This window comes from Polypterus senegalus, chromosome 8, assembly GCF_016835505.1.
Source record: "Polypterus senegalus isolate Bchr_013 chromosome 8, ASM1683550v1, whole genome shotgun sequence".
In the NCBI taxonomy this organism is placed as follows: domain Eukaryota; kingdom Metazoa; phylum Chordata; class Cladistia; order Polypteriformes; family Polypteridae; genus Polypterus; species Polypterus senegalus.
Window position 1 is genome coordinate 66,448,964 of NC_053161.1, and position 27,948 is coordinate 66,476,911.

The 27,948-nt window shown below is 38.2% G+C and overlaps 1 protein-coding gene and 1 pseudogene across 1 annotated transcript in view; both read left to right on the top strand.

Moving 5' to 3' along the window:
- slc26a4 (solute carrier family 26 member 4) overlaps positions 1-7,168 on the top strand; it is a 55,533-nt gene extending 48,365 nt beyond the window's left edge. The window contains exons 19-21 of the mRNA XM_039761201.1: positions 1,875-2,020; positions 4,445-4,525; positions 5,351-7,168. Of these exons, the coding sequence (XP_039617135.1) occupies positions 1,875-2,020; positions 4,445-4,525; positions 5,351-5,374 (251 nt within the window). The 3' untranslated portion in view covers positions 5,375-7,168. The remainder of the gene's footprint in view (positions 1-1,874; positions 2,021-4,444; positions 4,526-5,350) is intronic.
- Positions 7,169-22,197: 15,029 nt separating this feature from the next.
- LOC120534561 lies at positions 22,198-27,684 on the top strand (annotated as a pseudogene).
- The last annotated feature ends 264 nt before the right edge of the window (positions 27,685-27,948 follow it).

Consider the following 27,948-nt stretch of genomic DNA (forward strand, 5'->3'; position numbering starts at 1 on the left):
TCCATTATCCAACCCGCAATATCCTAACTACAGGGTCACGGGGGTCTGCTGGAGTCAGTTCCAGCCAACACAGGGCGCAAGGCTGGAAACAAACCCTGGGCAGGGCACCAACCCACCGCAGGGCGCACACACACACACACACTAGGGACAATTTAGAATCGCCAATGCACCTAACCTGCATGTCTTTGGACTGTGGGAGGAAACTGGAGTACCCGGAGAAAACCCACGCAGACACGGGGAGAACAAGCAAACTCCACACAGGGAGGACCCAGGAAGCGAACCCGGGTCTCCTAACTGCAAGGCAACAGCGCTATCTACTGCGCCACCATGCCACCCTCAATAAAACATTTGTGCTGTAAATCAATTTGTGCTTTTTTTACTGACTGACTGGAAAAAACAATTTTACTGTATTCTAATTGAAACAGTTGATTAGTAGAATTAATGGGAATTTTGGGTATAAATATAATTTCATCCTGTAGTACATGTAAAAATGGTAACAGATGTGAATGCAACTTCTTGATCTGTTATATTGTACCATTACAAAGGTTTGCAGGGTTTAGATCAAAAGCAATATATACTGAATCATGGTTAAATTTAACTAATTATTACATACAGAATTGATGTTTACAGCCTGCGCATTTATTTGGCCAATGGAATGAACTGAGGCATTGTACAGAAAACACCGGGTGAAAAGAAAATAATATTGTGAACTATAATCAATATCCTTATCCTCCTCCTCCTCTCTGCTCTGTGTGTGTGGGACTGCTTTACTAAGTTTCCAACCATTTAAGCTTACCAAGACGTACCAGCACTTCTGGCTTGAAGCAGGCTGGTAGGCATACTAGCAAGTCACTGTTTCTGCTTTTATCAACTGAAGTGTAGTGGCACATTATGGTCTGACCTCCAAGGGGACACCCTAGTTCTTCACAATATGGCATGTATTTCACAACCAAGGGCCTGTTGTGCCCCACCCTGTTATTCAAAGCATATGTATATAAGCATGCTCAACAATCCATTCCACCGTGAATTTGTATGTATTTTTATACTGCTTCATAAAAAGTAAGATGACGTCGACAGAAAAGGAAATACTGCATGTACCCAATGATGCAACTTGCTAAGCGTGTTTTCTAAGAGCTTGACTGATCTTTTTTCCACGTCTGGTAGTGGCATTCATTTGTATAAAGCAGCAGCTCCATTTCTCTGTGTAATTACAACCTCAGTCTGCTGGTGGCATTCATTTGGATGAACTGCAAACCCCATTTTTCTGCAATGAGATGGAAAAAGAACATGGTGCCTAGGAATAGCCCACTCACTACAACATTATTATAGATAAGTTTTGACAAATATAGAAACATGTATCGGCTAATGTTCTTTTTTCAATAACATTAACAAATTTCAGTTTAATCAGATTAAAGTCAATTGTTTTTGAGATTTTGGAGTACAGTATTTCATTTTTCTATTGTAGGTAGTTTTTTTTTTTACCCCTAACTATTAATGTGTTGAAATGACATTTCTTAACAGATACCTAAAGCGCTAGATAGACCATCTGGCCCAATTTCTACTTTTAAACTAAACTGTAAATAGTGTTGTTGTTGATGAATGAGTGGGTCAGTCAGTTAGTGAGTCAATCAGTCAACTTTGCCATATATATGTATAGATTGTATTGTATATTACATACTGTATATACTGTAAACACTCTGAGCCTTCCTAAATGAATAGTGTTGTACAAAAGTTAATTAAATGTACTTGTATGGCATTGAAAGGAGGACATTTTATTGCTTATAGGTTTACAGGGTCACTATTGTCATGAACAGATCAGCAGCTCTGTGGAATTTACTTTTAATAAATAGGCATTAATTTGTTTCTTGTTTCAGATGAAATTATTTATAAGCTGGAAACATGTGGCTTCTTTGATGAGTCTGTTAAGAAAGATATTGTTTTCATGACTGTGCATGATGCAGTCCTCTTTGTAAAGATGCAAGTAGCATATGGCAACACCCAGGATCCAATATTTGAAAAGGTAAGTGTGCCAATGGTCAACAAATATGAATGTGTGATCACAGAGATTTTGAGAACTTGTTAAAATAACTTCTATACAGTTTACTGTTGTTACAGGTTACAATGCCATGAGAAGTATTGTTGCTGTTGCACCTGGCCCAAACATATCAATATGCAGAGGAAATTTAGTACATGGCAGAGGCCCACAGTACAAAGGACACAGATCACAAGTCAAAGCAATGGCAATAAACAACAGCAATAAATATTTTAACCCTAACCACTATCCCAGGGCAGGGTCACGGGGAAGCTGGAGCCTACCCTGGCAAGCAAATAATGTAAGGCAGAAACAGTCCCTGGACAGGGCATCAGTCCAATGCAGGATGAATACACACACATCAGGGGCCAATTTAACAATGCCAGTGCACCTAACCTGCTTACATGTGTACTGTGGGAGGAAACCAGAGCATTTGGAGAAAACCCATGCATCTATATAAAATTAAAAATATAAATCTGATACATAAATATATTATATGCACCAAACAAAATAAATAAAAGACAGACAATATAATAACTGAGCTGCAGAATGGACAGTAACATTGGTGTCAACAGGTTGGTAGTGCAGGTACTTGCACAGTGTATTGCTGGTCATAAGTCAAGCAGATGACTGCAAGCTAGTGACTTAATTGTCATGACGAAATTCTGATGGCATGGCATTAAATGTTAAAATATTGGCTTCTGGAGGGATGAGGGACACATAGTTTGTTGGTGGGTCTAGGAGGTTGTTAAGTACTTTCTTTCTGCATTAGTCGAGAACTGAGCTATTTTAATCAACCACCACAAAGCTTTGTAGTCTGTCAGAGCACAGATCCCATGTTAGACCACGTCAGACTGCTTAACAGTTTGCTCTCCTCTGTGTTTCTACTGAAATTAGTGATCTAAAGTAAAAGAATGAAATTGATAATGCTCCTGTAAAAGTGAAAATGTTGTGGATCCTTTTAAACAGGAAAAGGGTCATTAAGGAACCATGAGAGATAATCAGGGATGTGGAGCTCTAAAGAATTCTAGCTACTAGTCTTTCCACATCAGCTCCATTAATGTGTATAAAAGGCTGACCCACTTTAGGTGTATGGTCAGTTTTTTGTTATGCTGACCTTGTGAGACAATGTTGCTCTCATGTCCTTCAGGAATAACTTTATGCCCTGCCCTGTCGCAGCTGTTAATCACAGGACTGCTTAGTGAACTTGCATTGTGTACTTTTTAGCTAAATCCCCATAAAAGAGCCCATTGTTTAGTCTAGCTTTCTGTTTTGTATTATTTTGATAATATATATTTATGGTCTGACCATGAAAAATAAAAGTACACATAATTCTGCAGTAAATTCATTATAATTCTTGTAAGTGAAAAGCAGCTCTTTATTTGCTATAACAGTTTTTAAAAGTTCTTTTAATTATAGAATGTCAAAGTTTTAATTACATTTTAGAATTACATGTATTCCATGGCATTATAAAAATCCTAGTTACCTAATTTTTTTCAGCATGATTTCGAAAGCATTAGAAGTATATACTTATTTCCCTTTATTTAAAGCAATTTTATCATTGTTCTCTTCCCTGCTCCTGTACTTATGGTTATAGTTTTCAACAATTGGACATATTACCTCCACACCACATCTTCATCCGCACATTCTACTGCTTTCTCCACATACTTATGATTGTTGTTAGCACACCTACATTCTGATTGCTTTTAACCTATGCTCTAAGTTTGAAAAGATGTGACAGTTATAATTATTCAGAAATTGGTCTGAAATGTGGAGGAAATGTGTATTCAATCAATGCCTTGTTATTGATTCACTTAAATCTACCAAGGCCTTTTTAACAGTCACTGCCTAGTTACTTAGCCAGAAGATAAAAACTTTGACTTACTTGATCAATTTATGCTTTTGTTTCCTACACATCTAACCCTGAGCATTTTATTTCAGTTTTGACTATGCTTCTTTGTCAAGTGGTAATCAGACTCATATCTGTGAGTCCATCCATAAAGTTCCCTACTGGTTACTCTTGCTGTGTTGATCATTGCTAAGCTTTTAGTGCTCATGAATGGCCATATATTCACAATTGACTTATCAATCAATGTTGAAGTGGAGGTGAAGTGCTGTTGCAGTAGGATATAATCAAATAATAGCATCACACTGTAAAAAGGCTTTATAGTGCCTTCTTAAAGCAGCCATGGGAGTCCCACAGTGGAAGGCTTGGGGTGAAATGGAAAAATAAATGTCTACAACTTCTTTTAGAATTTTATGTGAAAATTAGTTTGTCTACCTTTATCTGGGTTAATGTGTGAAAGTGTGTCATGTCTGTTTTTACCACTCTATTATCCTATGACTCAGTTTTTATAGACTGAAAATTAATTAATTAATTCTAAAGATTGATAACGATATCTGTGCTTTCAGATTTCATTAATGCAGGATTCTAAAGAGCCTATGTACACTGAACCTGACGAACCACAAGAAACCTATGACAATCAGTATCGGGTAAGTAATACTTTTCATCTTAAGGACTTTTTTTCTTCTTGCAAATCATTTTTTATTGGAAACTGCAGCAGGAAGTTATAACTCTCTATACACAGGGACAAAATGGAAACAATTAAGTATCAGACAGAAATGTTTTCAATTCATGTTTATTAAATATGTGAAAATGTGAAGGTAGAGTCAAATATCATTTCTATAGCAGCTTGCATAATGGACTTAAAGTGTCATATCACAAAATAAATAAAGATCATATTTTTACACTACAGTATTCAAATAAGAAATGAAGAATTTTTCTTTTTTATTTACATATGCTGTAATTTATGAGAATAGATAAATATCTGATAAAATATCGGATATTGTTAATGACTAAGAGCACTTTGTGTTGTCACAACAGTGTGTTTTGTTGTATATTCAGCTGTATAAAAAAAGACTAGTTATCAGCTATTTCTGTATCTCAATAAAGTAACAAACTAGACAACGTAATCACTTTGACAATAAATGTGAGGGCTGATTCAGGAGTACAGGGAGGCGTTATCACATCTTGATAGCTGCACTTTCAAAGTCTTGCTTTATTTCAATAGATAACATATCTTTCTTACAAAACAAATTGACCAATATTTCCATCGGGGCTTTTGCTTTGATAAATACCTGTGAATACTTAGTAAGATTATAATGCTTTGACATAATAATATTAGCATCTATTTAGTACAAGTAAAGATAGCCATACTTAAAGTTACATTAATATGAATAATCACTATGTATCTATTGATAACAAAGATAAATGGGTAATTCCTTTTTGATTCAAACAATTTATTTTTTTACTTACAGGCGATACATGGACTAGCCTTCTAAGCAAGAAATTTTTTTTTTGAATAAAAAGATAATTAATTATTCTCACCCTCAAAACTGCCCAATTATCTTGATAAGGCAGCTTTTGCAGAGAAGGCTCAGAAACTGCAAACTCCCCCACCTCCCAGGAAGCTGTTTTGGTTTGAATTCCACAAAGCGTCTTTGTTACATTTTTTTCCCTTTCAATTTACCAGAATCTGATAGGGATCCCACAGGATGTCCAAGGTAATCCAGCTGTTATGTATCCAAATTTGTCAAAGGATTTGCTTTGTTCAGTGAGTCTTCTAGCTCAGATAACATCCTGATGAAACATGTACCATAATAAGTGCAAATCAAGGCCTTGAAAAGATCATGGGATTTGGACTGGAAAAGCAACATACTTTAAACGGGTGTTTGAAATCATGTTTAAGTGTTCTTGTAATTTTTTTGCCATAAATTATTTTCCAGTTTATAGCTCTTAATATTATGCTAGCATTTTTGTGGTATATAGCAAATACATAATACGTCCTTAAGTAATACTAGTGAAAGCAAAGAGGGCAATCTAACAATTATTAAACACTCTTATTTGCATTTACAGTAATAGATTTTCAATTTACTTCAATTGGACAGTCATGTCTTTGATCAAACATAGATTGAATGTAGATGGAGTGCTTACACTATTTAGAATGGAGCTGTGGGAGATATCCTGGTTGATGGTGAAAACTATCAAACACTCACAAGCCCTCACACATAGTGCCAAAAAGGCAGATATACCAGAGACTGTGACTGAGCTGAAGATGAGATTTTAGGAAAAGCAGACAGATATGAAAAGTGTGCTGTTAGATTTAAAGGAAAGGAATCATTATTGATCTTGGGTTCTTCTTATAAAAGACCGCAATATTTTTTCAATAGACAACTTATCAAAGTGGCTCTACTGGCTAAAACACTATGCCTTCTGAAAATAAAGTGATTTCAAATACATTTTCATTTCCTTTTGGCTTTCCTCCCACTTTTTAGCAACACTTCTTGACTTCTATAAGTTGGTCACTACTTAATCCCATTTGGGAAAACGCTCCTCCCTTAAACTCAGTGTTGTTGTGATAGGGACCCTGTGTTGGAAAAATTTGGCTCAAATAATGGATGAATGCATTTTCTTCTTTTAAAGACTCACTGGTGTTCTTCACACCTAGTATTAAGAAACATTTTTAGTGAACCAATCTCGATCATATAACACTTTATCACATTCCAGGTATAAATGAACTTGTGATTGGATCACTCATGCCAGATTTCGAGATGATCAGGAATGGGCAGCCACCACAAGTGTAAACATAAATGCATTTTCTATATGCATAAAACACAGGCAGAATCTGATTTGAATTTTGTGTGTAGAAGGTGACATTAGGCACTTGTGGACAGGATACAGACAATGGAGAAACATTTTAAAGGCAAGGGTAATCTGCCTAAATTATATCCAGATATGATGCAGATTCAAAACACATGTTAATACCCGATGTAAAGACAAGCATTCAAATTACCACCTGAATAGCAATATGGTCACTTTAAACAATAAATGAATCACTACACTTACATAACGATTGAAAATATACCTTTAAAATATAATTGTTTCACATCTGTTTCCTTAAGCCTTACGCCCTGTGTTGGCTGGGATTGGCTCCAGCAGACCTCCATGACCCTGTGTTAGGATATAGCGGGTAGGGTAATGACGGACTGACTGTTTCCTTAACCCACTTATTAACGTAACAAATGTAAAATAGAGAACCTACTTATCATAGCAAGTCAATACCTACAGAAATTTCACATTATTTTTAAAAAGGAGTTTTGACATTATAGGAAAAGTTTCATCATCAAATGGATTTGTACCATACTCCCCCTCCATACACACAGTTTTCTTTCACTTTGGCTCTCTCTCCCCTATTTCAACACATTTTAGAACTCATGGTTGCCAACCACTTTTTCAGTCTTCTCATTTGGCATTACCCCTCTTATTGCACAGCTCCGTCCAGATTTGAAGAAAGAAATGATATTATGTGGAGTGTTGAAATGTCACCATTTACATGTGCCTGCTAGTTTATGCAACTACCCTGTATTGATACAATTTCTTTGTACAGAACATGACTAGCTCATTGTACATTTGTCCATGTAACTACACTGAAAGGTATTATGTGGTTTTTCACTCCTTCACATGTATTTTTGTGATCTTAATCTATTTAAATAGAGATGTATTGCCAAGAAACACTATGAAAGGTGTCTGGTATGCTTTATTGTGACGTACGGATCAACACTGTTTGATTTTCACAGTAAAAAATATTTTGCATTTACTTTTCATTGGTAGAAATAATACAGATGATTAGGAAATTCTGAAAAAATATACTTTATTATAAAATACAGTACTGTATTTATTAACCTGACAGTCAGTTTAACATGTATTGAAAATCATTATTGTTGCTTTATTTTACTTGGAAAATAATGCATTTTTATTACTGCTTTTATGTAAAATGTTCAACTATGTACCTAAAAATAATATATTCTTCTAAATACAAATTTGTATATCTTATTTTTTGCAATTTGTCAACACATTTATCTACTAACAAGGACACAATTTAATGAAATGAAGTGTTGTAATCTAATGAAGGATTATTTTTTTTGTCCTCTTTGAATGGAATTCCTTTATTGTCATTGTACACAGTATAATGAGATTCAATGTGCAATGCCTCCAAAAATAATCTTCCCATAAAATTACAAAAATGGCACAATAAAACAATACAAATATACAATATGAAAACATAGGCTCAATGTACATATACATACAGTATAGTGCAAAGTGCTCTACTGGGAGAACTTAATGGACTGACCGAGTGTATATGTAGTTCTTGGGATGAAACTGTCTCTGAGCCTCGAAGTCCATGTATGAAAGCCTCTGTAGCGTTTACCAGATGGGAGAAATTCAAATAGACTATGGCATAAATGAGTGGAATCCATGCAAATGCTGGTGACTTTCCTGAGGCAGCGTGTGTTATAAATGTCCTCCAGGGCTGGAAGCTGCACCCTGACAATCCTTTACACTCTCAACACAACTCACTGCAGCACTTTCCAATCAGCAACTGAGATACCACACATAAACACAATGGATTAAAATAGTCTCTGTGATGCACCAGTAGTTGGTCAAAAGCACCTATCAAGAAAGGCCAGGTTTTTTCAACATTCTTAAGAAAAACAGCCATTGTTGCCTCATTCAGCAGTAATGTGGTGTTAGCTGTCCATGAAAGGTCCCTGGTGATATATATTCCCAGGAACCTAAAGCTTGATACACACTCCACCCTGACCCCATTGATGAAAACTGGAACATGATCCTCACCATGTGATCTTCTGAAATCAATGATGAGATCCTTGGTCTTCCCTGTGTTGAGGGATAGGTTGCTCACTGAGCACCATCTCAGCATATTTTTCACCACTGCTCTGTATGCTGATTCGTCATTATTGGAAATCAGCCCAAACACTGTTCTGTTATTTACAAATTATATGATAGTATTGGTGGTATATGCAGGTAAACAATCGTAAGTGAAGAGGCAGTAGAGGATGGGTCACAGTACACAGCCTTACATTGTGCCCGTATTCAGGGTTATTGTGAAGGAGAAATGGGGGCCCAGCCGTACCACCTAATGATACTCCTACAGAAAGCTGAGGATCAAATTACATAGTGGTATGCTGAGGCCCAACTGGTCCAGTTTATGGATTAGCTGGGAGGGGACAACAGCACTGAAAGCTAGTCTACAAATAGCATTCTCACGTATGTACCCTGTCCCTCTAGATGAATTTTTAAACGTACATTTAATGAGCCTACATTAAAAAGCAGGTTTCAAATTTTGTTGAAAAGAGATTTATTATTATGGGGTAATAAGAAGTTTGAGCACTGAGGATGACAAACACCATTTGTACTTGCTTTCTTTAAATATTTGTTAACTGTGCTTGTTTATTATTAAATGACACAGAGTTGTATGCTGTGTTTAAATGTCTATATAAACCATAACTGTTTTTAACACATTTCTTATGGCAGGCACTTTATATATTGCTGAACTGATTAGATAAATATCCTTTATTTAGATTTTTATTTTGTCTACAACTTTTAAATGTTGTGTGTGCTACTAAAATTGACTGTTTAGATGTTTTACATTTTTATTAATAAACTTTAAAATTTGCAGAATTTGATAAAATAAAGTCTACCAAAATTTTCAACAATTAATTTTTGCATTCTCCCTTTATAGAGGTAATATAATGAAAAAGACATAACATAATATTTAAGAGTATAAACTTGTGGGATTCACTTCCAGATTTGTGATTCATAAGAATTTATGTGAATTTCCCCTTGGGATTAATAAAGTATCTATCTATCTATCTATCTATCTATCTATCTAATTTCCCTGAAGACACAGAAGTTACCTATGTGACTTTTAGATACCAGGCTGTAGGGTAGAAAAATTACCAATTTAATGTGAACTGTTATGATTTGTTTCTTTCTTTAATTTATTCTTGGTTTTCTTTTGGTGTTTGTGGTCATCTTGGTGTCTATTCTTGGAGACTTATAGACTCAAGGAATCTAATTTTGGAGCTTGCTTTTTATTTCAAAACACCCCTGCTATAATGCCATTTTTTTTCTCATAGGCACTGACATTTTTTGTCTTCTGTTGTGGCCATTATTATGGCATATGGATGACATCCAGGGTCACACTGTGCATGTCATTAAGGCATCAAGCCTATAAAGGTCAGCTATATCCACTTCCTGGTATCTAAGACGGAATAAAAACTGCAAATTTTCTAGCAATGTTTTTTTGGTGTGCTTCAGGTTCAAGACTTTTATCTTCGTGATTTCTGAATAAGAATTTTGGTTCACCATTTTGTTTTGATGAATGGTAGACTTAAATCTTCATTCACTGCCTTCTCTCCAGATCCTGTCATTAAAAATCCTTACTGAATCTTTGAAGCAGAACACAAACTATTATCGAGACCTCTTACAATGTCTACTACAAATCCTGTTCACAGTATCAAGGAAAGCCATTGGTGAGTTTAAGTTATTTTCAAGTACAGAGAATCACACTTACCAAAGTAGTAATTTTGGCAATGTGTATGAAAAGTCAAAAACTAATGTTGTAATAGGAGGAGGCCTTTGTAGTAGACACCTGCATCTGCAATACGCCTAAACAGGCCTGATGTACACAACTTCTACTTTTTTTGACAAAATAAATACAAGGGAAGGATGAACACAGTGTGGGCACAAAGTACTAAATAAGCAGATAATAAGCCTTCCACCTGGCTATACAGGCCTTTAACACTAACCCAATGGCCTACTTCAAAGCTACCAGAAAGTACTTCTTTTTATCATTTTCCCTCTATCCAGACTGTAACGTCTTTCTGCTGCCAGTTGGGCCTCTGCCCTAAACTCTCCCCCAGACTCAAAGACTCAATATGCCTCTTTAAACCACTTTCTAAAATCAAATAAAGATTCAAGTATAGTCCTACTTACAGTATGTACCAGGGACACCAAGGTAAAATACTCTAATGGCTCTTGATAACCCTGTATCCTTACTTCTTGTAGACATTTCTCAAACATGTATTTTTTATACCTTCCCATTCTGCTTTTGATTTGGACTGAACCAGTCCTCAAGTGCTTTGCTGCTGATACTAATACATTTTAAGTGGCATAAAATAATTTGATGACATGACTCCTTACATGTTTGCTCTGAACAAGTTAAGAGATGTCTTTTAGAACCAGGCTGGTGAAGAACCTGGCTTTACATGAGTGAGTTACTACGGTTTTCATTTCCACAGTCACCGTTTGTTGAGTGACGGGTAGAAATAAATAGGCCCAGTCTTCATTCACCATGTCTTAAATTACTTACTATGTTGTCTGCTTTAATAAAGCACCTTACACAATAAAGTATTAAACTGGATGTGCATGCTGTTTGAGCATGATGGGAGTAACCTAAAGAAACTATTCAACTGAAATGTATTATTATACTTTTCTTAAAAAAAAGACTGGGGTACATGATAAATATTTATTGTACATTAATATGATTATGTGCTCTCGTGAAATATAGGACAGTTTTTTATAACATTTTATTGAATATATTTAAAATCAAAAAATATTCCATATAAGCGAGTCACGTTTTACTAAACTAGGTTCAAATCAAACCAACCCCCACATATGAGGAAGAGAGCTAGACCAAAAAAGTAAAACTTTAATAGTAGGATAAATAAATAAAAATAGAATAAAAAAGGGAAGAGAATCTGCTTCCTCAATTTAAATGCTTATTCTAAAATGTTACTGATGAGATCCTGCCAGGTTTTGAAAAAAATTTGTAAAGATCCTCCTAAGTGAGAATTAGATTTTTTCCAATTTCAAATAGTATATAACATCAGTTAACCACTGACTTAAAAAAGGATTCTTCCAGTTGAGCAAGATAAGTCTACGTGCCAATAGTGAAGTAAAGGCAATTACAGTTTGTTTGTCCTTCTCCACTTTAAGCCCAGCTTAAACACAGCTGTTAATGGGTTAGGAGGGATTGTGACACCAAGGCTGTCTGAAAGGCATTTAAAGATTTTGGTCCAAAATTGATGATAATTTTGTACACACCCAAAAACATGTGACCCAGTGAGGCCAGAGCTTGATTGCAATGTTCGCAGGTTGAATGCTTTGAAATAGTAAAAGAAGCTTAGGAAGTACAGTAATCCCTCGCTATATCGCGCTTCGACTTCCGCGGCTTAACTCTATCGCGGATTTGAAATGTAGGCATATCTAAATATATATCACGGATTTTTCGCTGGTTCGTGGATTTCTGCGGACAATGGGTCTTTTAATTTATGCTACACGCTTCCTCAGTTTGTTTGCCCAGTTGATTTCATACAAGGGACGCTATTGGCGGATGGCTTAGAAGCTACCCAATCAGAGCATGTATTACATATTAACTAAAACTCTTCAATGCTATAAGATATGTTTGCCGTGCGGTGCTTGATTGTTTGCTTGTCTCTGCCTCTCTGTCACTCTCTCTGACATTCCCTGCGCCTGACGGAGGGCTGTGAGCAGAGGTGCTGTCTGCACAGAAACTGTTTGCCTAGTGGATACGGACGCACCTCTAAGAAATGCCGCTTTATCCCGGTGCTTCCAAAAGCACACTTATTGATTTTTTGATTGTTTGCAGTTTAAACTTTTGACTAAAGGGTGTTATTTCATGTCTAGAGGGCTCTAATAATGTTAACAGTGTGGGAGAGTTTATAAGGGCTTAAAATATATAAAAATAACTATACAAACATGTGGTTTCTACTTCGCGGATTTTCATCTATCGTGGGGGGTTCTGGAACGCAACCCCCGCGATCGAGGAGGGATTACTGTATATTCATCTTGATAATGTTAATTCTTCCATCTAAAGTGAGATGAAGAGTAGACCATCTATGCAAGTCTTGCTTAATTTTTTCAATATAGTGCAATTTTTAATCTGAAGCATCTTTAATTTTAGGATGCAAAGGTAGCAGTGCATAGTGTAGCCTTTACTGAAAATGCTTAGTTCTTAGTTTTTTTCCCTTTCAGTTAATATAATTTTGTACTTTCTTCTGTAAATTCTGAACATGATTTTCTAACTTGGCAAGAGAAATGGGAGCAGCATACTTGCTGAAGGTTAAACTGGATCAAACCAACACAGATTTGTAGGAACCAGACCTATTTACTAATCCCAGTTTTATAAATGTGAGGAATGCCCATAACCACTTCTCCTTCCCTATCAGAATAAACTCATACCAATGGTTTTATTTTTTCCATAAAGATTTTATGTTTTAATTTTAAATGTATGTACATAAAATAATGGTACATTTGAGTGGCCCAGTACTTAGCACCACTGCATCACAGGTCCAGGAGGCAGGGTAACTTACCTAGCCCAGTCCCTGTCTGTGTCTCTGTGGGGTTTTCACCAGGTACTCTAACTTTCCTTCCACATCCCAAAAATTTACAGAGGTTGGTAAATTGGTGACTCTGTGATGGCCTGGCATGAATGAGTGTGCCATGGGGTGGACTGGTTTCCTGTCCAGGGTTGGTTGCTGCCGTGAACCCAATGATAGCAGGACATGCACCAGCCACAGGGGAGGATTTACCATCAGGGCATTCTGGGTGCATGCCCAGTCCAACATGTTCCTTGGTGGAAAAGGGCTTTTTCATCTTGTAATCAAGGCAAACCCCAACTCAACACATTTGTCGAGTGTCCACTCACCCAAAATTCATCAATAGGGACACCACCCTTTCCCTACCCTGAAACAACTATGAGTAGAAATGAATCAGAATATGTAATATTAACCCCCTGATAACATCTTTTATTCACTAAGTCACCCAGGGGCCTGGGGGTCTTAATCTGGCTATGACCAGCCATGACGCAAACCAAAAATTGTAATAAACAATTTATCTTATCCACCCTATTTATCATATCTACTTATGTTAAAACACAAAAATGCATTTGTGATTAATCAGTAATAGAAGTGAAAGGTTGTTGATCTATACTTTTCTAAGTTGATTTAAGTTGTGAAAATACTGTTCCTTTTTTGTGGCTGTTAAATATGGGTGAATATTTGAGAAAAACAAAGCTGCTCACATAAGGATAATCATTTAAATTCTCAAAATATCCTAACAACTCCTAACTTTAATGAAACATTAAGCAAAGTATAATTAAAATTTAAAAAACCATTTTATTTTAATTTATTTAAGCATGAAACAAGACTACAGGTTTAATTCTTTAATTTTGAAATAAATCATTCAATTTTGTCTTTTCTTACTAATCTGTCTTATTAATAAGTACCTTTCTACCAACTTGATGGCTCTTAAGAATTATTCTATCAGACTTCAAGCTTCTCTGATCCAACAAGGACTACAATATTCATCAACAACAGGAGCTGCTAATTGAGTTTCAGCACAAACAATAAAGTATAATATATAGCAGGCAGGGACTGGCATCAGTGCCAGTATGGACTCCCTTTCTGTGCCAAGCTGGGAGGCCCAGGTAGCAAATAGGTATGAAAAGAAACAGGGGTTTCCCTGCCTATACAAGGATCTAGGCATAGAAGGATGAATGGGTATGCTGACATCCTGGCAGGATTAAATGTAGGAACATTACCTGTCCAGGAGGCCAGCTTGAAGGAAGGACAGGGGGAGGTGAAATGTTCAAGCTACATGCTTCCCCAAACTGCTAGTTAGCAGCAACCCTGGAGTCAGGTACACCAGTGGACATGTGAAGGGCCTGCTGGGAGTTGTAGCTCCATAAAGCAGCAAATTTGGGGTCTCTGGGTTCCACCAGGAGATGTGCTCCTTAGTTTTTGGGACCTGATGGACCCGGAAGTATTTCCATTGGGCTATGCCCTGCCACCGGAAATACTTCTGGGTCCAAGATAAAAGGAGCTACTTAACTTCATCCAGGTGAGTTGGAGGACAAAGCTTACCTGGAGGTGTGAAGAAGAGGAAAAACAGAAACAAAGAAGAAATGTGCATGTTGGAAGATGCCTTGTTAAGGTATTATTGTTAACAAATTATTTATTTATTCACGGGACTTGTGTTTATGTGGTGGTGTCTAAGCTTTGGGGTTCTGTAACACCCCCTACTGGTCACAAAAGCTTGGTATGGACCCCTTACATTTGACATTCTGACATTTGCGGAAAGTCATTTTGTAGCTTGATTTGCCAGCTTCAAGGAGTGCCAGTCTAAAGGGAATCTAAGTATTTAGTGACATTTGTTAAGAGCTTCCATAATGTATGTACGTGCAGAGCAAAAAATGCAAAAAAGTAATAAAACCTTACTTATTCAGTAAGACTAACAACATTTAATTTAAGGTTAAAAATATGAGGGTTGGTTGCAGATTTGTAATGCAGGAAAAATAAGAAGTTCATTTCATTTTCACCAGATAATAATTCATCCTACAGTGGTAGAGTGGCAGAGTCACCAAGGGGTCGGTCTGAAAACTTGTAAGTCTTTGCACTCCATTTTCCCTGTTCACCCTGTCAATTGTAAATGTAAAGCTCCATATACAATATAAACTATTGGACTACACTATTTGACTGCACAACAATAGTCTGCAAGTTAAATTTATTTGGTACCACTCATTCATTTTTACAAAAGTTACATGTGCTTTACATGCCCATGCTCCCATTTCTGTGAGGAAGGTTGGCTTGGTGGTGAGGTGATTTGTGTAACTGATCCAAAGATCCAAAAACCTGACTTCAAATTTTACCATAGTTTTTGTTTCTGAGGTGCATGTCTATTTTGTCCATGTCTGTGTGGTGTTTGTTTGGGTATATTGGTGCCCTTCCATATCCCAAATACATTCAAGTAAGGTTAACTGAAAACTGAAAATTGTCAGTGCCAATGGTGTGAGTGTGCTCTTCCATGGATGGGTGTAATATTCAGCCCTGGAACAGAACATGGGATTTGAGAATATGGGTTTCCTCCGGGTGCGCCGGTTTCCTCTCGTGGTCCAGAGACATGCAGGTTAGGTGCATTGACGATCCTAAATTGTCCCTAGTGTGTGCTTGGTGTGTGTATGTGTGATGTGTGTGTGTCCTGTGGTGGGCTGGTGCCCTGCCCGGGAATTGTTCCTGCCTTGCGCCCTTTGTTGGCTGGGATTGGCTCCAGCAGACTACCGTGATCCTGTGTTAGGATATAGTGGGTTGGATAATAGATGGATGGATTGCAAGATAAATACCAGTGCTTTGTAAAGGTGTTTACTATGGAAGACTTCACTTCACTCTCAGTCCTGATGAGGATCACTGTGGCCACATATAGAATTGAATGTTCCAGGTTACCTTAATCAAGTAACAGTGTTCAGCAAATCCCAAAGAACTGTCTGGAACTCCCAGTTTAGCTGAGAGCTATAATTCCTTCAGGGTGTCTTGGGTCTGCCTCCCTCCCACTGGGCAGTTTTCATGTGGGATGTGCCAAGAATGCAGCCTTACTATAGTTTACAACTATGTCAATTAGTTTCTTACATACTGAAGTATCAACAATTCTACTCTGTCCTAGGGGCCTTGCAACTCTGTGTAGACGTGTGTCTGCACTTCTCATCATTTTGTTCACTAAAAAGAGCTCTTGACTGGATGAGGTTGGGAATGTGACTCTGGTGGTAAAGCAGGAAGTAAGTCACTTGATTCACTGGTTAATCTAATATGCAAGGTGCTATTTGAGACAAACCTTATTTGTCCAGCATTCTTCTTGGGAAGCAACTAGTAACATTGCATTAGGAGAAGCTGTATAATGAAAAGACTGACTGATAAATTATGATCACTTACACTGTCACCTGGTGAAAAGGAATGCAGTGAACATTGCAACCATACAAAGCAATGAGGTCCTACTATGACATATCTTTTATACTGGACATGATGGCATTCCATATACTAGTTATTACTCTTGCTTAAACCTGCAATAAAAGCCAGCAGTGTGTAAAGTTCTTCTGAAGTCATAAACACTGTTAAATAAAAAAGAACTCAGCAGTTATGAAGAAACATGTCTGATAAGAATTTGTGAGCATAACATTGCAGAGGTTTTCAGCTTTTTTATTTGAAACTATGTCATCATGCACATATGCTTGAACATCAAGTTGTTTAAGTACAGTATTTCTCACTTGAAACACTCATTTTCTCCTCTTTCAACTATCCAGTGCATATCACTGCTTGGTGCATCAAGCCCTGAAGATTTAAAAATTACTGCTTTTAATAATTTGCTATTTTTAAGTATATATAAAAAAGAAGGGACCACTCTCTTCATTTTATTTCAAAAGGAGCAGGCAATTTATTAATTTAATTCAGTTTGCATTCAAGATGAAGAGATGAGGCTTTTCACTACAGTAGATACAAAAAACATATATCACATCATTTTTGGTTGTGAATAAGCCTTCACAATTTAACCTCAACTTAAGATGTTCTACATAATGGCTTCACAAATAATCATTCTGGAAAACTCTGATATTAATCAATCTTATTGTTACATATTTCTGCATTCAGACATTCAAAGGATTTATTATTACTGCACACTTAACTAGGAAAACTTTATCTCTTCGGTGCTCACTTAAGACCCCAGTCACTCTGGTCCATTTTTTCAGAGAAAAATTATTTGTCTGGTAGTTTTGTCTTGACTCTATATTTAATATTGCTAACCGACTTGCATCATGAAGAAATGCTGTCAAAATACACTGTATAACTCATTATAAACATGGTTAATATAATTTTTACCATAATCATGCTTGATTTGCGGGGTGTTTATGAGCAATTATTTTAAACAAGCTATATGAGTACATTAGAGGGTCAGCTCAAATTGTACGGTTGGGAGACAAAGTCAGAGAGGCGAGGTCGCGTTGGTTTGGACATGTGTAGAGGAGAGATGCTGAGTATATTGGGAGAAGGATGCTAAGGATAGACCTGCCAGGCAAGAGGATAAGAGGAAGGCCTAAGAGAAGGTTTATGGATGTGTGAGAGAGGACATGCAGGTGATGGGTGTAACAGAACAAGATGCAGAGGACAGAAAGATATGGAAGAAGATGATCTGCTGTGGCAACCCCTAACAGGAGCAGCCGAAAGAAGAAGAAGATATGAAAACCAGTTGTACAGTATCTTAAAAATTACAAACATTTATGTTTGTGGCTGTTAAATAATGTTAATAAATTATATATACTGTACTGTATATATACATTACTCTGGGTACTCAGGTTTTAAAAACACATCCACATAGATGTGCCAGTTAGCCTAATTGGTCATGCTATATTGCACCAATGGGTGTATGCAGTAATGTGTGACTGGGTCCTGTGACGGACTGGTACATGTCCTGGGTTCATGTTTGCTTTGTGCTCAATGTTGCCAAGATATGTTGAATACATATCCACAACACTGAACTGGATAAAGCGTGTTTATGAAAAGTCATTTTATGTGTTATGAATGATCAAACAGAATATATACCCTATAAACTGAACTTATTACTCCATGACCTAGCCTTGTCTTTCAACACTGAGACTGCATAAAAGAATGCTTTTCCATGGAGATATATCAACAATGCACTTTTTTCACAATATTTTATAATGCATTTTATGATATACAGTTTTTATTCTAATGTATTTTTGCGTGTTAAGGCTGCTATATTTACACTATTACTGAGAGACCAAACATAAATAAGAACTTCAGAGTTCTTAACACACACTATATTGAAAATGAACTTAAAACTTGAAATTCAATCAAATCGAAGTCCAGATTGGTACCTGTGTGGATATAAGTGTGCGTACTTGTGTGAGTGGGCTCTGCAATGGACTGGAACTTTTGTCAGAGCTGTTTCTTATTTGCACCAGTGATGGCAGACTCAGGGCCATCACATTCCTGAACTGCATTAAGTGGGATTTCCAGTTCAGTAAAGTATGAAGATGCAGTATGTTTGTTAAAATAAGTTTCCTCAGGTTGCTATTATTGGTGATATAATTAAATAGTATTACTAAGTACAAGAGTCTAAGGGTACATAATGATGAAAGAAAGGAAAACAAAAAACTTCAAATAAATAAAATTATATCATTATTATTTTTTCCTCCAGGTGTATTTATCACACTACTTTTTTGATTCCAAGATAAGGTTTGTATGTGAAGAGAAATTACGTCTCTCTATTAATATGTCCCATAATTTCACTATGGAGGAAGAAGGGAATAATCACTGAGCCATAATGCTGCCTGTAACAAAGTAACAAGCACTGAGCTCCAAAATGACCATTACTTGTTTTTCTATCCCTTGTTTACACTGAATCCATGTTCTTTTCCATTTCATAAGCAGTGTTCCATTTCCACTTTTAATTAACCTCCTTACTTAATTAGATTGCCTCTTTCTTATCTCATTCTTGAATTATTCATTACATTACATACAAATCATTGCCCGATTTTATCACTAAACTGGATGCTGAAATTCTCCCATTACTTTATTACTTCTTTGTTTGCATACTGCAATTCCCTTTTAATGGTTTACTTGTTACACCAAATTTGACAAGTTTTGACTCAAACCAAATGCTCTGAACAACTGATCTCTCAGTCATCTTATCTACACTGGTTTCTCATCCAATATAGAATAGTTTTAAAACTTTGCTGCACACCAATAAGGCTCTTTGTTCTAAAGCTCCAGAATACTTGTCAACACAATACACCTTTTATTATATAAACATAAAGTGGTGCCTCATATTTCAAATGATTCTAACTTTGAACATGCCAGAGTTTGAACGCTAAACTCGATAGAAGTTTGATCTGAAGCTTGAACTTCCCTGCCTACACAGGTTTGAGCAGGTTTAGGTGGGGGGTCTCCCAAAATTTCAAAGCACCAAGAGACACTTACCCTTGTCTATCTGTTATGACCCTGACTTCTTCCTTCCTTCAGTAAACATCTGTCCTAAAATATTTTCCTGATTCAACATCTCTTCTGTCATGTGGGACCTTTTAGCCCCTCTCATTGATATTTATGGTCAAGCATGAGAAATACTTCTAGGGTCAGACGCTTCCCTAATTTGCCTACAGTGACACCAGGTTAAAACTTCTGCTAGCAGGTCCTGGTGTCTGTCCTTGTGAAAGAGTTCAGCAGCCCTTAAAGGCAGCCTGTCAATTCCCAAAGGGGCCACTTGCTCCTTCTCCTTTAAGTAAAGAGTTAGAAAGGACCTACTCTTGGCCTACTCTTAACCTACCCTGAACTTTTTCTTAATGTATTCTATGGTCATTGCTCACAAAGTTAGCAACCGTATGCTGCCTTCTGTCAGCCAGGAGATCTTTAGTTGTCTTCTGCCAAAAGTCAGATTCAGTCACCTTTTGGTTATCTGCCTGCTAGCATCCTATGAGAACACTGATATTTTCACAAAGGCTTCCTGCCACTTTATTTCCACCACATGTGTCCTAATGTTACACATCTGGGCCTCCCTATCTCCAGAGCCCTTTCTATCCCATAATAACATGTGTAGTTTCCCCATTGTTTCAATGTAAGTCTGCCTAGTTCTGGATGTTCAAAATGCACTTTGTATCATCATGAATGTGCACTTGTACACCCATATCCCTATACAAAAAGATTTATCACCTACACACAAACCAACAGTGTATGCTGCATGCCATCTAGTAGTAAATGCACAGAAACTAATAGTTTGAACATAGAAACCATTACATTATAAGCAAAATGCATGAATTATGTTTTGCAAACAGAATATATGTATTTACTCTCTGTGAGTGATCATGCCTGTCACAGCTTCTGTCATCCTTTGTCATGATTTAAATTACTTAATGAAAACATTAAAGTAATCTGTACCTTTATTCTGTGTCTTCTAGCCATATGCTTAAAATTTGACATTTCTTTTTCAATGTTTGCAAAAAATAAGACCAGAACTTGGGTCTTTGAGTACCTTTCCAGTTTCTTATTTATGCACAAATATATTAACATTCAGAAAACAAATGGCAAGCCCACAACTGCTGTCTTTCAATGGCAGAGTGTGTACAGGAGCTAAACAGCATTTTATACAATTAGAATTGCTATATTAGGAAATTACTTGGAATGAGTTATTTACAAATGGGATGTTAATGCTTTAGTTCTTTGTTTTAAATGAAGACTTGATATCAAGCAGTTTTCTCTTTATATTATCAATTGTTCTAAATCTTTAATTTTCCTTGTCCTGCTACTATCTACCCTTTGACATAAAAGCTTAGTAAAAAAAACACTTTGAAAGCTTCTGTATAACTTCACTGATTACCTTTCATGGGTTCACATAAAATACTGTCTGTTGCTGCAAAACAGATCTTGTTGTTTTTAATATCAGTGACTACAGTTATAGCAATACCTTTCACAAGAACATGTATGGCTGTTACAGCTGGGCCATGAAGGAAACAGGATGAAATAAAAAGGATATTGTTGAACTGCAGTATTGAAGTTGATTACTTTGAATAATATGAATATGAATACCTTAATTGTCATTGCACATTTCTTGAACAGTGAAATTTCCAGTGCAGTCCTTAGAATGTACATATATCTAGTCATCCAAAAATCCATCACAATTTACACCAGAATACATTTACACAAGATAAAAGTTAAAAATTTACACTAAGACATACAAGACATTTGATTCCGATCTGAACAGGATTACAAAAAACAATTTTTGAGCCTTTTAGTGCAGGTCTTTAGGGTCCTACCTACCTGATAGTAGCAAGGAAAAGAAGTTGTATCCCACCAGATGTTGCTAGCTCTGCAGAGACAGCAAGTCTTCAAGATATTCTCCAGTGTGGGTAGTGGAAGTCTAATAATCTTTTGAGATATATTAATAACTCACTGTAATGCCCTCCTGTCTGGTGCTGTGCAGTTGGCATACCACACTCTAGTACAGTTTGTCAAAACACTCACAACAGAACAGTGGTAAAAGGATACAAGCAGCTCTACAACCAAGTTGGTCTTCTTAAGTGTCTTTAAATGACAGAGCTGTTGCTGAGCCTTTTTAACTAGGGCAGTGGAGTTGGTAGTCCATTTGACATCATCTGTTATATTTGCCCCCAAAAACCTGAAACTGGAAACCCTTTCTACTTCTTCTCCTATGATATTTTAAAGGAGGGTGATCCTCACATTGTCTCCAAAAATCCAGAATTATTTCTTTGTTTTTTTTTTTGGTGTTCAATGATACGTTGTTTACTGAACACCACTCTATCAATTTAGCAGCTTTATCTCTTTATGCATTCTTGTCCCAGCCTGAAATCAGACCAACCACTGTTGTATCATCTGCAAATCTGATGATTGTATTTGTAGAATGTATGGAGAGACAATCATACACAATCATGTGTATACAAGGTATATGGAAGCCTTGTGGCACACAGGTACTGAGGATCAGGACTAAGAAAAATGATGTAATTTGTGAGATGCTCAATGCCCTGTCACACCCCATTGGTAAAGGAATCCTCAATCATTTTCCTATATGCAGTCTTGGCACCTTTAATTCCTTTTTTCAGTATTCTTCGGGGCCTAAAATTCATCAAGCTCGGATGAAATGTCTGACACAGGAGATTACAGCACAGCGCACAGGATCGATGCCTGGTGAGATGCAGGAGGAGCCCGCTCCGGAGAAACTCCACAGAGCCCAGAACCTCCAAGTGCCAAACACTCCAGGTCCATACAGAGTAGTCCTACATATCAAGTGGCCTCCAGCAAAGCAGCGCAAGCAGTGGCACCAGTTTGATGAGGATACATCTAGAATCATCAATGTAACAGCAAAGGGTGATGTGGAAGGACGACTTCTTAATCTGACCACAATCATCACAAGTTTCGACTGAGAGGTTCGCGAGGAGCTTAAGTTGAGTAAATGTACCTATACCAGGAACCGCAGGTCAGATAAGATCCATCAACTCCGGAAAGAGCTGCGGATTCTGATGAAGCAGTTCAGGAAAGCAGCTGAGGAGGAGAAGCCATCTCTCAGTGAGCTTCGGCAGATTATTAGGAAGAAGCTCATGACGATGCGTAGAGCAGAATGGCATAGGAGGCGGAGAGTTGAAAGAGCCAGGAAGCGAACCTCATTTGTAGCTGACCCCTTTGGCTTTACAAAAAGACTGCTGGGAGAGAAGCGCAGTGGACGTTTGAATTGCCCTCTTCCTTAGAGGTAGATCACTTTCTGCATAACATCTTGAGTGATCCAGACAGAGAGCAAGAGTTAGGGCCACAGACAGCCCTCTTGAAGGTACCAGCACCAATAGTTGAGTTCAATACTTCAGGACCCACCTGGCAAGAAGTTCAAGAGGTGGTAAAAGCAGCCAGAGCGAGTTCTGCTCCAGGTCCCAGTCAAGTACCATATAAGGTGTACAAGCGCTGCCCAGGACTCCTTCGAATCCTCTGGAAGATTCTCAGTGATTTGGCGAAGAGGGATCATTGCAGAACAGTGGAGGGAGGCTGAGGGTGTCTGGATCCCTAAGGAGGAGAATTCAACAACATTGGAGCAATTCCGATCCATCTCACTCCTCAGTGTGGAGGGCAAAATCTTCTTTAGCATTTTAGCTAGAAGGATGACAGACTTCCTACTGAAGAATTGTTATATTGACACATCGGTACAAAAGGTCGGCATTCCTGGAGTGGCAGGGTGCCTGGAACATACTGGAGTCGTCACACAATTGATAAGGGAAGCACGTGAGGGAAATGGAGATCTAGCTGGAGATTTGGCTGGACCTTGCCAATGCATATGGGTCAATCCCTCACAAGCTGGTTGAGACGACTCTAGATCGGCACCATGTACCCTGTAAGATCAAGGATCTCATTCTGGATTATTATAGTAACTTCAGGCTGAGAGTTACTTCAGGGAGCATTACATCAAACTGGCATCGGCTCGAGAAAGGGATAATTACAGGCTGTACAATTTCTGTGATCCTTTTGCTCTCGCGATGAATATGTTGGTCAAGGCTGCTGAAACGGAGTGCAGAGGCCCCCTGTCCAAGTCTGGGGTCCGGCAGCCCTCGATCAGAGCCTTTATGGATGACTTGACAGTCACCACTACCTCAGTGCCTGGGTGCAGGTGGATTCTTCAGGGCCTGGTTAAGCTCATTTCTTGGGCTAGGATGAGCTTCAAGCCAACAAAATCCAGGTCTATGGTACTGAAGAGAGGGAAAGTGGTGGACAAGTTTCGCTTCTCAGTGGATGGCGTAACAATACCATCAATTAATGAGAAACCAGTCACTAGCCTAGGTAAGGTTTTTGACTGTAGCCTCAGAGATACTGCGTCAGTCCAGACAACGATCAAGAAATTGGAAGCTTGGTTGTCGGCAGTAGATAAGTCTGGTTTACCTGGCAGATTTAAGGCATGGATATACCAGCATGGCATCTTGCCACGGATTCTTTGGCCGCTGTTGGTGTACGAAGTGTCGATGTCTACAGTAGAGGCCCTGGAGAGGAAGATCAGCTGTCATCTTCGAAGATGGCTTGGCCTGCCTCGCAGTCTCACGAGTGTAGCACTATATGGCACGAGTAATAAGCTTCAGCTTCCTATCAGCAGCCTGGAGGAGGAGTTCAGGGTTTCTCGTATAAGAGAGGCCCTAGTCTACCAAGGCTCTGGAGATTCTAGAGTAACAGCAGCAGGTATTGAAGTGCGAACAGGAAGGAAGCGGAGAGCACAAGAGGGACTGGAGGTGGCAGAGTCTTGGCTTAGGCACAAGACACTTGTGGGCACAGTGGCAACGGGGCGAGCAGGACTGGGAGCAATCCCAAAGCCACAGTACAACAAGGCTCAGGGCAAGGCGAGACGAGGATTGGTCCTAGAGGAAGTCCGAGCAGGTGTTGAGGAGGTGAGGACCAGCAGGGCGGTGAGCATGCGGCAGCAAGGGGCATGGACGAGGTGGGAAGGAGCGCTGGAGAGGAAGATCACCTATTAAGTTCCTGGTCCAAGCTGTGTACGACGTGCTCCCCAGCCCAACGAACCTGCATGTTTGGGGTAAGAGTGAAGTTCCAACGTGTCCACTCTGTCCTGGACGAGGATCCCTGGAGCATATTCTAAGTAGCTGCCCATCTGTCCTTGGAGAGGGCCGATACCGTTGGCGACACGATCAGGTCCTAAAGTGTATAGCAGAGACCATTTCACATGCAGTGGCCAACAACAAATATGTTGGCAGCCAGAGAAGAATTGCCTTCATAAGGGCTGGTGAGCAGGCACAAGCAAAGCAAAAATCATTCAGCCTCCTTTCATCTTCAGCAGACTGGGAGCTGCAGGTTGACCTGGGCAGGCAGCTCAAGTTCCCGGAATTTGTAACATCAACCTCATTGAGACCCGATATAGTTTTAACATCTGCATCGTCCAAGCAAGTCTTTTGCTGGAACTGACAGTCCCATGGGAGGACCGCATGGAAGAGGCAAATGAGCGTAAGCGGCTCAAGTATCAGGAGCTCATTGAGGACTGCCGAAGGAAGGGCTGGAAGGCTTGCTGTGAGCCCATAGAAGTAGGGTGCAGAGGATTTGCCGCTCGATCCCTGTGTAAGATCTTTGCCAGGCTTGGAATCACAGGAGCTGCAGCCATTAAGTCCATCACAGAAGCCGCAGAAAGAGCCTCGAGGTGGATTTGGATCAAGAGGTCCGCAAAGTGGGCCAGTGCTGCTGGGACACAAGTTGGGGCGTGATCAACCCCGGCTGGGTCACCTGAGAGAGGGTGTCTGATGTTGTGAGACCCGAAACACCCGATGATTTCAGGAAACATCACTGATGATGTGTCCCAGCGCATCCAGAGATGTATCTAAATACTGGTAGCACTACACTATACTTTATCCCCAAAACTGAAGCCTGCATTCCATTCCTTTAGTAGGTTTTGAACGTCTTTTGTCATCCATGGTTTTCTATGAATGTAGCAGAGAACGGGTGAAGTGTAAATGTCAACATCCTGATCAAAGAACAACTCACAGTTAGTACATTGAAAGTAGTCCTGCTCTACAGTAGTCTGTAGAGATGCTCCTTCAGGCCATATTTTAAGTTTTTGTACCAGCTTTTACTCTCTTAATAAAGGGGTCTGTAGGCTGGAGTTAAGAATAATGATAAATGATCTGACTGTCCCAGATTTGAGAGGGGTGAGGCTCTGTATCCTTTCCTAATATTTGAGTGGACACAGTCCAATCTAATTTTCCCTTGGTTTGCACATTTAATGTGCTGGTCAAATTTAGGAATCACAGCCTTCAAATCAACATGGTTAAAATCTCCTGCCAAAATAAGGACCGTATTGGGGTAGGCTCTCTGTTGTTTGTTTATAGCCATTAACATGCAGCTAAGCGCTGCATTAGCATTGGCGTCTGATCGAATATATACAGCAGTCACAATCACAACAGAAAACTCCTGCAGGAGGTAATATGGTCTGCACATCACTATTGTCAACCCCAGGTCAGGTGAGCAGTGCTTGCCTAAAGTAGTATTTGTAGTATTTGTACACCAGTATACTAGCGTTTAATTACATAAATGCATAATCTGCCTCCACAGCTCTTTGTTGTGATCGCTGCAATGGTTTGTGTATCCTGCTAGCTGTATAGCTGAATAATATGGACTTTAAGATGGACTAATTAGTCTGGTCAAAACTAAAAATGCATCATGATCTTTTCCAATTCATTTGAAGCCAAAATATTTAAAACTAAACAAAATGCCGTCCATTTATTTTTAAAACTGCTTAATAGCTTACTAACTATTACAGAAAATTCAGGTCTGTACAGTACATCCAAAAACTGAAAGACATTGTCAATGCCAGAAACTGCTTTAACTGACTACTCACCAGCCCATTAGAAAGCAGAAATTACTAAATGAACAAGCCAACAGAAACATAACACATTGGACTTTCAAAATGCAAGTGAGAAAAAAATAATTCTCCTCAATGTTCCCTCAATTAAAGCAATTTGATTTGAAGCAAAAAATACAGAAACATTCTGTGCTAATAAAAGATTACAATTTTTTCTATTTTGGCAGGAATGTTTCCTCCAAGTGAAAATCAGTTACTGAGATTCACAAAAACAAAACAGAATTAGTGATGATTTCAGCATTTAACATGTTACTCCACCCTGAAAGGATGGTCATTTCTCCATCTTTACCTTTATCCCAAAAGATTAAAGAAACATTTGAAAAATTCTAGTTCTATATGGCCTGTTTTTATAGTACTCATTAATATTGGACTATCAAGAACCTACAGTATCTTAAAGTTTCAAACATCTTTATCAAGTTATCGGGCTATGTTGCTTCAAATTCTAAAGAAGACATGTTGGTGTGTACTGAAAGGTGAAGGAAATGTCTGATAAAGGTGTGCTGTGCAATAAAATCTTGCAGTTGCAGAAGTCTTACTCGATGAGATATTGCTCTACTATTTTTCCTATCTTCTGTAGGCGGCAGGATATACACAGTTTTAGATATAGCTGCTCCCAAACAGCAGATGTTTATTGAATCTTGTAGTATGAATAAGGATCAATGACTCTACAATCTGATAGTAGGACCTTTCATCCCTCAAACACATGACATTGGGGGGAAGCTTCCTCTCTCACACGTACAAAATACCACACAAGTATAACTTTAATTTTAATGGCTTTCATCTGTTTGGATGGGAAAATGTTGGAGCTACCTTTGAACAGAATTCATGTCCAGTGCAACTGTTCTTTTTCTCATTCATTTCTATCCATAAATCCACATTTTCAATTGCCAACTAACTTATCCTCATTATCTTTAGAGGCATGGGTTTTTACTACACTAAAATCCTCAATGTGTCTGACAGTTACACTCCTAGTAAACAACCAGGGGTCTGGGAGAATTCTGCTGTAGGTCAAAATAAAAGTTAATACTAATTAGTCCAATGGCACCAGTGATTAGCCAGGGATAAAGAGGAGCTGCACTGAGCCCCCATGAGTCTCCAACTGACTATCATTTATCTTTGCACATAAATATATACATTATTTCACGTTCACATTTTTTGAGGCAGTTACCACAATGCCAGTTCTACTTTTTGCTGGTTACCATTTTTATATAGCACCTTTTAATATTGATCACAATTAGCTATGTTACAAGAGTTTGCACACCTTTTTTTTCAGAAAGAGCTGCGAGTC